This window comes from Hemiscyllium ocellatum, chromosome 5 (genome assembly GCF_020745735.1).
Source record: "Hemiscyllium ocellatum isolate sHemOce1 chromosome 5, sHemOce1.pat.X.cur, whole genome shotgun sequence".
Lineage (NCBI taxonomy): Eukaryota > Metazoa > Chordata > Chondrichthyes > Orectolobiformes > Hemiscylliidae > Hemiscyllium > Hemiscyllium ocellatum.
Window position 1 is genome coordinate 16,326,835 of NC_083405.1, and position 18,693 is coordinate 16,345,527.

Here is an 18,693-nt window from a genome sequence, read left to right on the forward strand (position 1 = left end):
TCTACTTAGAGGACAGGCCCATAGTTTCAGGTTGAGTTGTGTACAATTACAAATTGGAACACCTGCAGGATGCCTAGAGCTGCCTCCTACTGGTGGATACACCATTGATGTTGACCCCCCCCCCCCCCATGGAAGAGCCACTCTGGTTTTAAGCTTTCTGGACATCCTTCCAGTCACTGCTGACAATATCTGGCTGTGGACACACACAGATTCTAGCCTGTTAATAAGAAAATAACTCGTAGTGATGGGGGAAACAAAAGGGCCGTTGCAACTAGAATTGTAACCTTTCTGCACTCTGACCAAATCACCATAGAGGACCGTATATTATGTGGAGCAAAGATCACCAGCATATGCTGGCTCACCACTGTCCAAACTCCTGGATGACCCTGAAGATGTTGGCAAGTAGTTATGTCTGGTAGCCAGGATATAATGCTGACATATCCACATTGGCGGGACAATACCCGGAGTACCAACAAGGACAAACATTGCCACCAGCAGCTCCCCCACATTTGTGGGAATGGCTGGGTAAACCTTGGACTCAGTTACACATCGACTCTGTGGCAATCCTTCATGGACTCCGTGTTCTTGGTCATGATGGATCCCCCTTCAAAGTGGTTGGATGTACGTAGAGTTCATTCATCAAAAACAGACAATGATCAAAAAAGTTGCAAGCATTGTTCCCAATACATGGGCTCCCAGAAGTATTCATCATTTAGTGACAAGAGCTTGAATATTTTCAAAACTCGAATGAGAGTGGTATTGAAATGGTGTCAGGAACATCAACGCCGGACACAAGACTTCTCTAACCAAGAGGGGCATTTTACTACACGGAAAGACGTTTGGTCTCAAAACTATGGGAATGGCCCTGCACAGATAAAATGCGAAACATTCTAGCCTCTTGGAACATCTGGTAAGGCTGCCAGAGCCTATGCGTTCTCCCCTCTGCTTAGCATTGAAGAATCTCTGAGGACAAGATGGATGTCACAGATGTCATCACCTTGACACCATTATTGCCTGAAGATGAGTTATGGCTGAGACACTCTGCCTTGGATACTGATGGCACGTACCAGACTGTAGCCCGCCGCTTGTACAGAGTCGAAGGAACTGGACCTTGTGGAAAATGCCCCAGGAGAAGCTACAGGAAAAAGAGAGCCTTAAGTCCCAGTACTTGGGTGAGGGCTTGTAGTGATAGGATCAAAGTCAGTCAGGTGGATCTCGGAGAATTTGAAATTTCTGATTGGATCAGATTAACAGCCCTGATCAGGGAGTCCTGGCTGATAGATTTAAACTGGAGTGTCAGGGATTCTGCTCACTATGAGCCAGCTCTGTGCCAACTGGCTCAGTGTCATGTCCTATGTACAGGTAAATGAAGCCTGATTTCAGGGGGTGGGGGGGGGGCGACCAGCCTTTGTGGAGTTACTTCAGTGGTAATGAGAGAAAAACTTAACCCCTGAAGAGATTCACTCGCAACAGTCATCCTTGAATTGGGGTAACCATTTCTGGCATCGTGCTAAGAGACCATTTGTCATATGGGATAAAGATGTGACCATGCAAAAGTGCTTACTATCTGAAGCCCAACTGGACTTCAAACAGGCACTACAACTGGCCTTGTCATTAGGAAACGCAGCAAGTGGAGCTTCTGAGTTACAAGTATGCTGATGGAAATAGACGCCCTCACCAGGCCAACTGAGCTGGGGGAACACCATTGAGTGAAAGCAATTGCATAGCCACACTGAATAGAGCAACCCTAGATCCAAGGAAAGGTTCAACATTTTTCGATTATGGCTGCCTGAGTGAAGTCCTATTTGAATACAGAGGCTTTTCAAGGAGGTTTCGGGACTATATAAGGGGCCAAGAGCACCTTACGTGTTGGCCGAGAAGCAATTCCACTGTCCTCCTGCCCAATGCCATTTGCCTTGCATGCAAAAGTAGAAGCAGAAATCAGGATGGTTGGAAAGTGAAAGAATCATAAAACCAATGCAGTTTATGGAATGGACAACATTTTGCATACTGATTGAGAAGCTTGACTGGTTGATTTGGGCACTTCAAACAAATAGTGAACCACCTTTCTTAGCTGGATAAATTCCCAATCCCTCGCATAGAAGACCTAAATGCAAAACCTGGCAAGTGGTTGGTGGGAGGTGGGGCCTTCATGAAATTGGACATGAGCCAAACGTACATGCAATCGTGATTATTCAAGGATACCCAGAGCTGCGCTATAATTGATAGCCCTAAGGGTTTTGAACCAATATGACACTGCCTTTTGGGGAATCAAAAACCTGTGCCACTTTCCAGTGGTCGATGGAAAACATTTAACAAGGTCTGTTGCAGGTCACCATTTATCTGGATGCTGTGCTAATAAACAAGAAAAGCAATAAGGAGCAGTTAGAGAACTTGGACATGGTACTTAAACATTTCTCCAAGGCGGGGGTATTCCATAGGAGGGGAAAATGTGTTCCAGCCACCCCAAGTGACGTACTGGGGTTACAGAGCCGACAAGACTGGGTTACACCAGTTGGAAGATGAAGTGAAGGTATCAAAGGTGCCCTGGCTCCCATGTCTGTACTAGTCTTTCCTTGAGTTGTTGCATTATTACAGAAACTCCATATGTAACCTAGCTTCCACTCTGACCTTAAGTTCACCTGGACCATCTCAAACACCGCCCTCCACTTCCTGGACTTCTGTTTCCATCTCTGGTGACCGACTCAACACAGGCATCCACTTTACACCGACTGACTCCCACAGCTACCTGGACTACACACCCCCCCCCCCCCCCCCCCCCCCCCCCCCCCGCCAATATAAATGCGATCCCTTACTCCCAATTCCTCTGCCTCCACCGTATCTACTTCCACGAGCAATTCCACTCCAGAACATCCCATTTGGCCGTCTACTTCAGGGAGTGCAATTTCCCCCCCCCCGTGATCAACAATGCCCTCTAGTGTATCTCCTCCACTTCCTGCACTACCACCCTTGAACCCCACCCCTCCAAACACAAGAAGGATCGAACCCCTGTGCTCCTTACCTTCCACCCCACTAATATCCAATATAACGTCATTATCCGCCACCATTTCTGCCCCCTACAGTCAGACCCCACCTCCAGAGAGATCTTTCCCTCCCCCGCCCCATCAGCATTCTGCAGAGACCATTCCACTGTGACTCCCTCATTAGAATCCATGCCCCCCAGCGACCCCCCCCCCCCCCAACTTCCATCTAAGACCCCAAAGGATCTTTTCACACCAGGCAGAGATTTTCCAGCACATTCAAACACTACCTCATCTACTGTGTCCGTTGCTCTCTGTGCAGTTTCCTCCATACTGGGGAGACTGGACACCAACTCACGGAACGTTTTAGGGAACATCTCTGGGAGACACACCCCAAACAACCCCACCTCCCTGTGGCTGACCACTTCAACTCCCCCTCCCACTCCAAGGATGTGCAAGTCCTGGGTCTCATCCACCGCCAAATCCAAGCCACCCAATGACAGGAGGAAAAACACCTCATCTTCCACCTTGAGGCCCTCCAACCACTCGGCATCAACATTGATTCGACCAGTTTCCTTATCTCCCCTCCCTCCCCCTCATCCTGAATCCAACCCTCCAACTCGGCACCACCCTCTTGAACTGTCTTACCTATCCATCTTCCTTCCCACCTATCTGCTCCAGCCTCCCCTCCAACCTATCACTATCACTCCCCACCTGCATCTGCCTATTATCATTTAACCTACCTTCCCCCACTCCTCTTTATCACTCGCCGCCTCCCCCCCCCCCCACCCCCCAAATCCCCGGCCACATTCCTGATGAAGGGGACCTATGCCGAAATGCTGCCTGACCTGCTGTACTTTGCCAGCACCACACTTTTTGACTTCCATCCTGGGATCTGTACATTTTGCTGTTGAGAAAAGGTCATCCTTGGAAATGGTCTCATAGCCAAGTTGTAGCCTTTTAGGGAAGGTGTTGGCACGCTTGTTCCAGTAAGGAGTGGGGTGGAGATCTGCTCACAGTATTAAATGTGGTCTGACAAGGATTTTGTTTTACTGTAGCATTTTAAAGAGCTATGAACCTGATCCCCCAAATCTCATCAGACACCACTGTATTCAACTTTGTACCTTTCTAAAGAATACCCTGAACTATTGTTTGGCTCAAAATGGATAAGCTTTCACTTATGCTAAAATCCATCTGCCACAGTTCTGTCCATTCACCTAATCTATCAATATTCCGTTGTAATTTTATGCTGTCGTCAACACTGCTCTGTCATTATATGCCTAATCTTCCCTCATTAAACTGCTTTCTCCAATTCTAACAGCCAACAGATAGAATCAAGATGCCAAGAATTCCCAACATGAAAGTCACGGGGAACCTCGCGACTCCAGCACTTTGCTTGCCAGACCTCCATCTTGGACAGCAGGCACCAACATCTCCGGGCATGCCCCGTGGTCATTCCACCACCTGCCCTTGTTCGTTCGTTCTTATTCTGGGTTGGTTTCTCCTGGAATGAGAAACGGGAGAGATGAAGTGATTTGAAATTGAGTGGCTTAGCTGTGCTGTAGGGGAAATGTGATCAAGTATCTCAGTTGGGTGGAGACCATGCAGGGTTAGCAGTTTGAGGGAACTAAATCTTTGAAGAATCAGATTTTACAGTACACAGGAGGCTATTCAACCTATCATATCTGTGCCAGCCCTCAAGAGAGCCACCCAGCTAGTCCCACTCTCCAGTCATCTCTCCGTAACCCTTCAAGTTCATCACTTTCAAATATATATCTACCTGTCTTTTGATTTCTCCTATGGAATCCACCTGCACCACTCTCTCACTGGGAATGCATTCCAAATCCCAGCAACTGAGTAAAGCTATTTCTACATATTTTACTTCTAGCTCTCTGATAACAATCTCAAAATTGTGATCCATAGTTACTGGCATACCAACTGGTGGAAACCTGTTTGAAATTGTTCATAATTTTGAATGCCTCAATAAGGTCATCTCCTAACCTTCTCTACTCAAAAGAAAATGAGTCCAGTCTCCCTAGTTTTTTCCATGTATCTAAAAATCCTTCATTCCTGCTATCATTCTGGTAAATCTCCTTGAACTCTGCCCAAGGTTTCAACTTCCTTCTTTAAATAAGGTCCTCCGAACTGAATACAGTACTCCAAATACCATCTAACCAATGATTTGTGCAAGTGTAGCATCACTTCTTTGCTTTTATACTCTGTGTCCTTACTTATAAGGATCCTATATGCCTTATTAACACAACTATTTCAACTTGCCTGGCCACTTTCAGAGAATCATGTACATAGGCCCCAAGGTTCCTCTGCTTCTGTACTCTGATCAAAATTGTACCATCAAGTCTGTATTGGCTCTCCCTGTTTCTTCCACCAAAACACATGACCTGTCAACTCTGCCTATCTTATTCAGTACAAATGTGTGACAGTTGTATAGGACTTTGGTTCGGCCACATTTGGAATTCAGCGTACAGTTCTGGTCACCACTTTAGTAAAGGGATATGGATGCTTTGGAGAGGGTGCAGAGGAGGTTCACCAGGATGTTGCCTGGTGTGGAGGGCACTAGCTATAAAGAGAGGTTAGGAAGATTGGGATTCTTTTCATTGGAAAGGCAGAGGTTGAGGGGGGACCTGATTGAGGTCTAGAGGTATAGACAGGGTGGATAGCAAGAAGCTTTTTCCCCAGAGTGGGGGACTCAATTACGAGGGGTCACCAGTTCAAGGTGAAAGACAAAAAATTCAAGGGAGGTATGCATAGAAAGTTCTTTACGCAGAGAGTGTGGATACCTGGAACGTATTGCCAGTAGAGGCGGGCACGATAGTGTCATTTTAAGATGTGTCTAGACAGCTACGTGAATGGGCAGGGAGCAGAGGGATACAGACCTTATAAGATCGGCGGTAGGTTTAGATCGAGGATCTGGATTGGTGCAATGGGCCTATTCCTGTGCTGTAATGTTATTTGAATATCAATGCAGAGAAATGTGAGAACGTTTCCCAGGTGTCTCCCCATGTAGCCAACTTCATCACTGTTCCTCTGAAGTCACTCAGAGTCATTCTCACAATTCACTATTCTTCTGAGCTTACTGTTGTCTGCTAATTTTGAGATTTTTGCCCTCAAAACCCACATCCAAATAGTTTATATAAATCAGAAAAAAACAAAAGTTCCTGGGGACACCATTTTTGACTCTTCAACCTGAGAAATGCCCATCCATACCTATCCTCTGTTTCTATCTTACAACCAACTTTTAATCCATGCTGCCAATGACTCATTGATCAGAAACATTTGCTAACCATCCCGCCACATAGCACTGTATCAAAAGCTTTCTGAAAGTTGCAGCATATCAAATGCTTTCTGAAAGTGATGGATGAGAGCAAGTTAGGAAAGATATTGCATGTAGTAGTGAGTGTGTTAGAGCAGGGGTCTTGGCAACAATGTTTATCGAAGCAGAGTGTAACTTTACAGATGGTAACACTTGGAGTGGCAGTGCTATTGGCCGTTCCTTCAGAAAGCTAAATACCAACCTTGGACCAGGCTGACAGGCTTGGGGTTTTGTGATTTCAACTGCCTTTCCCATGGGAAGATGATGTCCCTCTTCCGCACCACCCTGTTGACTAGAACCTCTAAACCTATGTCCGCACAGGAGGGCACCGATTTCCCTTTATCTGCTATGCACAGAGGAAACGCCACAACTTGAGCCAGGTAGTTCTGGACCAGCGGTGCTTGACTGGCTGCACAGTGGCCCTTTAAAGATGGTGCTCGAACCAGGGATGCCAGAATATTCCAGCTATGGTGTAAGATAAACAGAGTGGGCATTGGATTGGAGGGATGCCCAGATTTGTGGTGGGGAGGGAACGAGGCATGTTTTGTGAGAATAGTGTGAGAAAATATGCTCAGCCTTGTGGATAGAGCCACTCCATGAAACTCAAAAAAACAATGATTTCCTTGACCTCCTCTCCTCTGCCTCCTTTCTTCTTCACTTATGTCCAGAAAGAATGGATGGAGAGAGTAGGGAACAGTAGGGCCTATGAAATTATGAGGTCAGCATTTATTGTCCTGCTCAAGCTGCACTTCAGAAAGTGACCTTGGGCTCCTTTCTTGAGTAACTGCAGGTTAGGGGTGAAGGTGCTCCCACAATTCTGTTAGGCAGGGAATTCATGGATTTTGGCCCAGTGAGAATGACTCCCTGTTTATCAACAAAGCCATGTTTTACAAAGTGATGGTGCTATTTTAGTATTAATGACATTTTTTTTTGGAAATTAAGGCACAGCAATAACTGAAAACTGGCGCTTTACACTTGAAGGCGAATGCACCAAAATGGATGAACAGACATTTCTGGATGCAGGTTCAAACCATTCCTAAATGACGGAGTGGCGTGATGTTTTTAGGAAACAGTTTTGAAGTTCCTTCCATTAGTTGGAGTAATAAGTTATGGACGATCTTAGTGCAACCATGATAACGATTTGTTTGCAAAAATTATTAAAATGCCTCTGTATGCCTTCACAGGATGTGCATGTTGCATGCTAGGCCAGATTTATTGCATATTCGTAATTACCCTTGAAAAGGTGGTAATGAGTCATCCTTAGAGAGATGAAGGTTAAGAGGCAATTTGGTTGACGTTTTCAAAAATCCTGAGTTTTGGAAAGGATAGACAAGGAGAAACTGTTCCAGTTATCTGATGATCAAGAGGTCATGGATGTGAAGTAATTTGTGAAAGAAGTTGATGTGTGAATTTTTTTTTTGAAAAAAATATCATTACAAGTGGTTGGTGACTGTAATGCACTGCTTGGATGTATGGTGGAGGCAGATTTAATTGAGGCATTCAAGGCAGCTTTGGATGTTTCTATTTAAATAATCGATAGGAAAGAGGAGGGTTGTACCACATCCTGATACTCATCTGGGGAGACATGATTGGACTAAATGGTCGTCTTGCACCATAACAGTTCTGTAATTCTTGACCTGCAGCAGTTCAAGATGTAAGAACAATTCAACTTGCATAACTAAATTACCATACAGTTAGTCTTCTCCTGTGAATAAACTGTCATCGAGTGAAGGAAAACATCAGAGTCCATTATCATAGAGTCATAGAGATGTACAGCATGAAAACAGACCCTTCAGTCCAACCTGTCCATGCCAACCAGATATCCCAACCCAAACTAGTCCCACCTGCCAGCACCTGGCCCATGTCCCTCCAAACCCTTCCTATTCATATACCCATCCAAATGCCTCTTAAATGTTGCAATTGTACCAGGCTCCACCACATTCTCTGGCAGCTCATTCCATACACATACCACCCTCTGCGTGAAAAAGTTGCCCCTTAGGTCTCTTATATCTTTTCCCTCTCGCCTTAAACCTATGCCCTGTAGTTCTGGACTCCCTGACCCCAGGGAAAAGACTTTTTCTATTTATCCTATCCATGCCCCTCATAATCCTTTCCAAAGCTTTCATTAATAGTTCAATTGCAAAGCAGAATGCACATGGACATATCCTCCTTGAATGCAGTTATTTCTGTTTTGATATTTGGGAAAAAAATTATTCAATTATGAAATGAAGGTGGAGGTATTAAATAATGATGACATAAAATGGATGAAAGATGGAGTTATGATTTTAAGATATGATTTCAAAACTGAAGAGGTTAAAATGTATCCTTCTCCATGGGATAGAAAAGTAGAAGTATTGGACTGGTCGGCTTCACTGATATCCTCTTGATGTCAGTGGAAAGTAATATTAACTTGTAAGTTGACATGATCAGTTGGATAAGAGATATGTAGCCATGGTGTTACGTCTAAGTAAGGCATGTACATTATCTAACTGTTAGAAGTTATACCTATCTGTTTTATTCTATGACTCCGCTACATTCAAATTAATGGAAAATGTTTGGAACCACAGATCCTGACGTTTGTAATGAATCTTCATGTCATACATTCAAATTCATACAATTATCTCTTAATTTATTTGAACTTCAGTAAAGCTTTGAAACAGGGGATTATGTGGCAAGCACTAGGGAGGGTGCTACTGAAGTTGCATGGAAATGAATAGACAGAGAAAAGGGACCTAGGAGGTGGTATTGCTGTGGAAGGGAACAAGTGTAATGCTTCCTAGATCCATTTCAGACATTGTTGCTTGCAGTGCACATTACGATTTGGAAATGGAGACTGAAACAAATAAAGTTCATTGTTGATCTTAAATTTGAGAAATGATTGGGATGCAAATTAGAGCAAAAAAGCAGGCTACAGGTGGGAGAAGATTGAACGGATTGGTATGTTGACCTGGTGAATGACCAGTTTCCTGTGAATAAAAATGGTGATTAGCAGTGCCTAAGTGGGGGGATAAGGTATATTGTAAGACACAGAGATCTCGGAATAATTTTGGGCAATTGCCTGAAACCATTGGCTTCATGGTATAGCATTACTAGTAACAAGTACAGTATTTGGCAGGATAAAAATACAATAAAAACTGATGTTATGCAAAATTTATTTAGGTTCATTTGGAATAATGTATACATTTATAGCCACCATACTTTACTGGAAATATTGTGGTTTTGGAAAGGGTCTGGCAGAAGAATGTTAAATTAGCGGCTGAGGAAAAAGCCATGGCAGGTGCCCAGTCAGAAATGATGTTGGTGAGGGTCCATGTTTCTGCAATTGGATTGGCTGATGGTCAGCACTGTGGTTCCAGAGGGTCCAATCTGGGGTATTAGAGCTAACAGGGTCAGGGAGATGTCTCGCATCAGTCAGAACTCTGGGTGTTTCTTGTCCACTTAGGTTGCTTAGAGGGACAGGCCACTCTCTCAGTTTGTAAGGCCCATCTACAGGAAAAGGGTGGGAGTGACGGTACCTGCAAGGGTGAACGGAAATGAGACAGTTAGGAGCCCCCAGATTTCAAGAGGGAGAGCAGTGAATGACAGCATGTCCTAGGGACTGGGAAGGGTGAACAGTGCAGGCTCATGTAGGTGATTTGGGAGAGACAAAGCCAGTGAAGTTTATAGGAAGGGTTACCAGGAGCAGTCTTCATGCTCTTGGCATCTCATCAATATGTTGAGGCAGAAGCTGCAAGCCTCGAGCTGAGGAGCACTCACTGTGTCCTTCAATTAGACTCGAAAAGGGAGGGCTTTAAAAAGAAAGAACATTGCACACAGACCCTGCCTTGTAGAGAACACACAACTTCAAGGTCCGCAATTTTTGTTCTATTCGCTCATGGGATGAGGGAATCACTGAGGTGCCAGCATTTAATGCCTGCCCCGGGTTGTCGTTGAAATGATGGTGGTGAGTTGTCTTCTGGAGGCACGGAAGTCCAGTGCTGTAAGTTGAGCCAGTTAGGAATGGGAATAGTGAAGGACTGGCGATTTATATTTCCAAGTCAGGATGGTAACTGTCTTGGAGGTTGTCCCCGTGTATCTGCTGCCTTTGTCCTTCTAGAGAGCAGTGGTCATGGGTTTGGAAGGTGCTGTCTAAACATCTTTTGTGAATTTCTGCAGTTCATCTTGTAAATGGTGCATGCTGCTGTTTGAGTATCATTTGGTCGGAGTGGATATTTGTGGATGTGGTACCAGTCAAGTGTGCTGCTTTGTCCTGGGTTGTGTCGGGCTTCCTGAGTGCTGATGGAAGCTGCACTCATTGAGGCAAGTAGAGAGTATTCCAAAAACCTTTCTGACTTGCAGCAGTATTTCTAGTCTCCGACTTGTAGCCATAGTATTTATATGGATAATCCAGGTCAATTTCTGGTCAGTGGTAACCCTGGGGTGTTGATAGTCGGAGCTTCAGCGATAGCAAAACCGTTGAATGTCATGAGCAGTGTCTTTTGTTGGAGATGGTGATTGCCTGCTATTTGTGTGGTACAAATATTACTTGCTACTTGTCAATCGAGCCTGATTGTTGTCCAGGCCATGTTGCATTTGGGCGTGCACTGTTTCAGTATGTGAATAGTAACAAATAGCACCAAAGAGCCTCACTTTCCATATTCTAATGGATGGAAGCAGCTGAAGATGATTTGGGTCCAGGGCATTACACTCTTGTGTTCCTGCTCAGATGTCCTCGGCTGAGATGAACTGACGACCAACAACCACAACCTTCTTCCTACGCACAGGTATAACATCAACCAGCGGAGACCCTTGCCCCTTATTCCCATTGATTCCAGTTTTGTTCGGGCTCCTCGATTCCTCACCTGGTCAAATTCTTCATTGATGTCCAGGACAGTCACTGTCTCTTCATCTCTGGAATTCAGCCTTTTGTCCAGTTTTGAACCCAGGCTGCTATGAGATCTGGAATTCAGTGGCCCTGGTTGAAACTAAACTGAGCGTCAGTGAACAGTTTATTGTTAAGTAGGTGCTGCTTGATAGCACTGTTGATATTACTTTCTTATCACTTCCATTACTAATGATTGAGAGTAGACTGATAGGATGGTACTTGGCTGGGTTGAATTTGTCCTGCTTTTTGGCACAGGATATACCTGGGCATTTTTTTCATATAGGGTAGGTGCCAGTTTTGTAACTGTGCTGGAACACAGTGCTGTGGTAGGCATACAACAATTTCTGGACCACATGCTTTCAGTACTGTTGCCAGAATGGCCCATAGCTTTTGCAGTATTCAGTGCTTCTAACAATTTCTTGACATCATGTGGAGTGACTCAAATTGACTGAAGACTGGCATTTGTGATGCTAAAGATCTCTGAAGGAGGCCAATGTGGATGATCTGCTCAGCACTTCTGGCTAAAGATTGTTGTGAATACTTCAGCCTTACCTTTTGTGCTGATATTCGTCATTTGAGGATGGTTTTGTCCAGGACAGGGTGGCTCTAGGACCCTGTGGACTCAGTCACCCAGTACGTGCAAAACTAATTTACCCAGGTATGTTTGTGTGTACCAGGGAAAGGACCACGCACACAAGCCAGCACTAAGTGGAACAGTCATGACTTTATTTGAAGGCAACACTAGTAAGAACTAAGTTTTACAATTTTAACAACTGTATTTCTTACTAATTCTTTAGAAACTTAAATACTTCCCAGATACTTAACTTCTGCTGGTTCAACAAATTCGTTAGTCCATTCTTCCCTCTCCGTTGGTTGATTCTCTCATTCTCTCTCTCTCCCCCTCGCGCTCTCTCTCTCACTGTCTTTCTTGAGGATTCCCAAGGCAAATCCCTCCCCTCTGTATACCTTCTGCTGAGTCTGTCCTCCTGAACACATCCCAGGATGTCCAGGGGCGGCATGTACAAGGTATGATTTTGTGTACGTGACAATGTTCTGCTGTTGCTCAACTAGCCCGTGAGGTCATTCTGTCAATTCTGGCATTAGCCCCAGATATTTACGAAGAAGTTGTTTGTTGGGTTGACAGGGCTGTTTTTGCCATTGATGCCTGGTGATCCATCCAGTTTTATTTCTGCTGTTTTCATTGTTGCTGGATAAAAGTGAATATTTTTAAACTGCGGCATCTGTGTCCACTGCCAGCACTTGACTGGCTGGGGAGTCCTTGATATCGACTCTGGACACCATGAAGGCTTCAGGTCAAACATGGGCAAGGGGAGAGTTACTGCCACTGATTACCATGTGCTGTCCTCCCTCTGCTGCAGAATGGGTCCCAGGATATCTCAATAGTGTCAAGTCCTTCCACTTCCAGCAAATGGGAGAACAAAACAGAACAAACAAACCAAGCACCATAAGGACATGGTGGGTCATGAAGCAAGTTTGGGAAGATAGCATGAGAAAACTCATTAGGGCTCACAGAAAGGAATCCTTCATGAAACCTAGCAAAATTCATACTTGGTGAACTTGTGTTAAAATTCCATCCTTCGTAATTACTATTTTGTATGGAGAGCTGTTCTTCAATAAGTTGTTGGGGAATTAAGGAGCATAGTATATTTAGTCTCAGTAATAAAGAGTGGAAGGATGCACAAACACCAGACAAGGCAGTCAATGTCTTCTTTGCTAAAGCAAGTATTACACTGATCCCACATAAAATGATTAAAGAGATGGTCAGAATAGCTACCTTGTGTTGTGGCTGGACATTTGACCCAGTAAAATTCAGAACGCCCCATATCACTTGGACAAAGATAAAATGCTTTATTCACAAGACTTGCAACCTAACTACTACTCATAAATGTATGCATTTTCCAAGAGCCAGTATGTCTGGCAAGGCCTCATGCAACAGTCAGCTTATCAGAACACGAATGCATTATCTGAGAAGCTTCCTGCTGCATACAATGTCTCATCAGTGATAAGGAAATCCTTGAAAAACTAAACCTCATACTAATGTTCTGACTCTAGAGGTGATTTTAGTCAGAAAATAGAATTCAGATAATCGTTAACTGTGATATTTTCTAACTTTAAATTTTTCCTATATCCCCAGTTGTGCTTTGTTGTGTTCTGGACTCCGCACCTGTCAGAGAAAATCCTGGTTAACCTGATAGGAGTAAATTTAGCTTTTGCTGAGCTCTGCGTGATACCTCTGAGGATTTTCTCCTTCTTCCCTTTTCCAGGTATGACGCTTTATTAAAGGGCGACAGTATTCCATAGCTGCTGTGATAATGTTGACTACCAAGTTGCACTGTACTTTTCAAAATACTTTGAAATATTTGTTGATTTCGGTCTTCTTGCTACGTAACTACCAGGGGAGAAATATAGGGTTTGATGCATTTATTCAGCTTTTGTATTCTTGTTTACTATTAAACGATTACCTAGGTCTGTTTCTTAAGTGTAGCCTGCTTCAGGACATTGAGAGAGGAATTCCAGGGGATTAAGGGAATGTGATGATGGGTAATGGTAGCTTGTAATACAGAGCCATATGGTAATGACCTGGTGATACAGGTTTGAAATTGGTGAAATTTAAGTTCAGTAAACATCTGTAATATAAAAGTCAACTGACACAACCTTGTAACCACTATCAATTGTCATAAAAACTCATCTGAACCTTACATATTTTGTCAATGTGATCCAGACGCACAGCAATGTTGTTGACTTTTAACTGCCCTCTGGACAACGAGGGACTGGTGGAGCCTGTGAATGAATAAACAACAAAAAGAAAAGCAAGAGTTGAGGGAATTTTAAAGACCAAATTTCATTTGTGGAAATCCTGATAGTGTGTTATCTTTACTTCCGAAAGATCATTACACATTTCTTTTCATCTGACTAAGTATGTGCAATAAAATATTGGCAAAACAATTTGCAAATGGCCCATGACCCCTCCCACAAAAAGAATGGTGAAATTCCTCTTGTTAAATCTATAGTAAAAGGTATTACAATGTTTAGTTTAAATATTTGAGGGGGGGGAGGTTCTTTTGGATTTTCTTAATATAATCTTAAATTGCTGGAACATTCAAAGTCCTGTAAGCGTATGTTGTTCAGTTAGCTCAGTTGGCTGAATGGCTGGTTTGTGTTTGGGTCAAGGATGATAAGTGCCCCACATGTATAAAAGGTATGCATAACAACATTGTGGGGCATGGTGGGCTAATGGAGTGTGGTTAGTAGCAACCACCATGACCAATGGTCTTCACAGAATGGGTATCTTTTTAAGGTAGAATATCTGGCTTCCAGGGCAAGGATGACAGTTGCAGACAAAGCCCAGTGTGGTAGATCTCCAGAATGGGGGCATGGGGTGGAATTGGACAGTTGAGACTTAGTGAGGTGAAATAGGACATGGAGCTTGTGTTTGGGGTGGGTGGGGAGAGTGTCACCTAGCAACTAGGCAGAGCTCATGGTGTCCACTGTGAACCATATTCCACGCCATCACTCGACATTTTTCTAGAGCTGCAAAGTGGCGAGGATAGTGCCCAGAGTGGGTAGAGTTAGTACAAAATACAAAAGTATAGAGTCCAAATTTGCTGGATGCTAAGGCATTGGCTGGACTAATCTGACTAATCGGATAGTGAGGCAGTTTTGCTGGATGCTTGGAGTTGGGGAACAGAACTAGTATTCCAAGGAGGCTGACTAGAAAATTGAGCAGGAGGAAACTCCGTGTCTGTGACAGAGCCCTTACATTCCAAGCCAGCCAGAATCTGATTTGACGCTTGGTTCCAGTATTTGTGGGCTGGAAATAGGAGACCATTATGGAATGTAAAATAGTTATTGGTTATAGTGGCAGTGTTTGTTTTGGCATTGGGGGGTAAGCATCAACCACTATTGGTTTTGTCGCTAATCTTTACTTCTGTAGAACACAGAACAGTACAGAATAGGAATGGGTCCATTGGCCCATGATGTTGTGCCAAACATGATGGCAAATTAAACTAATCCCTTCTGCCTGCCTTAGTCTATTTCATATCCCTCCATTCCTTGCATATTCATGCACTTTTCTAAAAGTTCCTCAAATACTCCTATCATGTTCTGCCAGGGAATGTGGTAGAGGCAGATCTTCCAGTCTCCTACTGCTCTGTGTCAAAACAAATTGCCCCCGTCATCATCATTGAATAGTTCCCCTCTCACCTTAAATGCATTACCCCTTGTATTAAACATTTCAACGCTGGGGAAAAATATTCTGACTATCAACACCATCTATGTATCTCATATTTTCATAGCCTTGTACCAAGTCTCCCCTCAGCCTCCGCCACTCCAGAGAAAACAACCCAAGTTTTTTCTAGCCTCTCCTTGTGGCTCACACACTAATCTGGGCAGGATCTGGTAAATTGCTTCTGCAACCTCACCAAAACCTCCACATCCTTCCTGTAATGTGGCAACAAGAGTTGAACACCATACTCTAAATGTGGCCGAACAAAAGTCTTCTAAAGCTGCAACATGACATCTTGACTCTTGTACTTGGTTCCTTGACCAATAAAGGCAAGCGTGCCATATGTTGCCTTGACCACCCTATCCATTTGCGTGGCCACATTCATGGAGCTATGGACTTGAACCCCAGATCGTTCAGTACATCAGTGCTGTTCAGGGTACTGCCATTAACTGTATACTTCTCCTTTTAACATTTGATTCCCAAAGTGCAGCACATCACACTTACTCCGATTAAACTCCATCTGCCATTTCTCCGCTCAGATCTGGAACAGATCTATATCCTGCTGTATCCTTTGACAACCTTCTGCACGATCCACAACTCCACTGATCTGTGTATCATTTGCAAACTTACTAATCCGACCATCTACGCTTCTTTCCAAGTCATTTATATAAATCACAAACAGCAGATATCCCAATATGTATTCCTGCGGAACACCACTAGTTATGTACATCCAGCCAGAAACACACCCTTCAACCACGCACTAGTTGAAAGCCTTACTAAAATCCATGTAAACAACATCTATGGCTCTACTCTCATTGATCACCTTCATCACCTCCTTGAAAAAGTCAATCTCGTAAGAAAGACATGACCTGCCCTGCAGAAAGCATGCTGACTGTCCCAAATATGGTCGTGCTTTTCCAAATGCATGTAAATCCTATCCCTAAGAATTTGTTCCAGCAGCTTCCCAACCACCAATGTGTGACTCGTAGGTCTACAGTTTCCTGGATTATCCCTATTTCCCTTCTTGAACAGAGGAACAACATTGCCGGTACCCTGGGATCTCTCCAGTGGCTAGAGAGGATATAAAGATCTTGGTCAAGGCCCCAGCAATCTCCTCTCTTGCCACACTCCATGTTCTGGAGCAGATGCCATCAGGTCCTGGAGACTTATCCACCTTTATTGCTCTCCAAGAGATCCAACATGACTTCTTTCTTGCCCCATCACATTAGCTTGCTCCATACTAATCTCACTATCCTCCATATCCTTCTCCTGGGTGAATACCGAAGCAATTTAGGATTTCGCCCACGTCCTCTGCCTCTGAGCACAAGTTCCCTCTTTTAATTCTTGAGTGATCCTACCTTCTCCCTTGTTCTTCTCTTGTTTTTAGTGTATGGATAGAATGCCTTGGGATTCTCTTTAAACCTACTGGCCATGTCATTTCGTGGCCCCTTCTTGCTCTCCTAATTCCCTGCTTGAAGTTCTTTCTGACTTCCTTTATATTCCTCCAATTTTAGCTTCTTAAACCTTACATATGCCTTTTCCTTTTTTGACTAAATTCGCAACCTCCCTCGGTCTCCAAGGATCCCTTACCTTGCCATCCTTGTCCTTCCAACTGGAACATGTTGGTCCTGAACTCTCCTCAGCAGGTCTTTAAACCACGCCTACATGTCAAATGTGGGCTTGCCCGATAACAGCTTCTCCGTAGCTCTCGCCTTATACTGACGTCATTTTCCTTCCTCCAATTTAGTACCTTCTCCTGACTTATCCTTATTCGTAGCTATCTTAAAACCTTGAGGAAATGTGATCATTGTTTCCAAAACGCTGTCCCAGTGAAAGGCTGGTCACCTGACCAGGCTCTTCTACAAGTTATGTGGGGTAAGATCAGGTCGGAATCTGACATATAGGCTGTCAAAGGAGCAGGGTAGGTAGTCAATAAGGCGAATTTAGTAAGATGTGGCAAAAAAAACTCTACCTTGTGTCTAAATAAAAGAACATGTTTGGATTTGTCCAGAAGCTTACCTGTGTGTGATACTCCCTTACTGGACTATTTGAAGCTATGGGTCTACAACGGGAATTAGGAAGGAATAGCAGTGACTTGTAGAGTGTGTTCTGAGGGATATAGCGACAGACAGGTAACGTATGTGGTGCAGTGGTTAAACAGTGATGAATGTGAGTGCGTGGGTTATGTGAGAGGATAGTGTCAGCTATGGACATTGTCGCTATGTGGCTACTGTGCAATTATGCTGCTGATATGTGGCCAATGTTTGTCTGGATACCAGTAGCTTTTCAAAGGTGACATGAGGGCAAAATGTTCGCTGAGAGGCATGAGGTGAATTTTTAAAACACATCTTACCAAAAATATCTCGCCAGACCATGAAGCGAAAGTGCCTGAAAAAGGTTTTGACACTGGTCCCACTAAGCTAAAAATACATAAGAATCAACTCTTGGGTACAATTTTAGCCATTCATTGCCAGATATAGCAGAACTATATAAAGCAGCAAAAGCCCCAGATTATCCTGAAATGGAATACTATCCTCCTTTACCCTCGTCCATCAAACTAAACTACCCCTAACCGAGATATCTATAAGAGCTACCTTGTACTCAGAAAATCTTGTTATCACCAATCTTGCTGACCATCAAACTTATCTTTCTGGCCGTAATGTTTATGTTGTTCGTGGTTCACTCTCCTCAAATGCTATCCCACTCACTTTCAAATTTACTGTCATCATTTCTCTCTGCCAAACTTAATTTAACCCCTGTAATTTTGTAAACAATCAGCTCCACCTTTTCTTTTCCAAAGTCCTTGACTGTGTCATTACATCCCAGATCCATATTCTCACTTTTCCTGGAATTCCATATTTGAATTCCTCTAAACAGTTTCTTCTCCATTACAGTAATAAAATGGCCAAGATTAAAGTCACAAATAGCATTCTATGTGACCACAGCGGTGATCCTTCTTGACCTTTCTGTAGTCTTTGTAGTTGGCCATATCATTTTGATCATATTTTCTCATTCAACAGAGTTCTGAAGAAGTGTTTTCCTTCCACAGATGCTGCCAGACCTGCTACGTTTCTCCAGGAATTTGTTTGTTTCAGATCTCCAACATCTGCAGTTATAGAGTCCATAGAGATGTACAGCAGGGATAGAGACCCTTCGGTCTGACTCGTCCATGTCAACCAGATAGCCTAAATCAATCTAGTCCCATTTGCCAGCTTTGGCCCATAATCATATACCCATACAGGTGTCTTTTAAATGTTGTAATTGTACCAGT

The 18,693-nt window shown here is 43.7% G+C and overlaps 1 protein-coding gene across 1 annotated transcript in view; it reads left to right on the plus strand.

Moving 5' to 3' along the window:
* Positions 1 to 18,693, plus strand: part of ankhb (ANKH inorganic pyrophosphate transport regulator b) — a 119,181-nt gene that overhangs the window by 78,378 nt on the left and 22,110 nt on the right. The window contains exon 9 of the mRNA XM_060825318.1: positions 13,332 to 13,461. Within this exon, the coding sequence (XP_060681301.1) occupies positions 13,332 to 13,461 (130 nt within the window). The remainder of the gene's footprint in view (positions 1 to 13,331; positions 13,462 to 18,693) is intronic.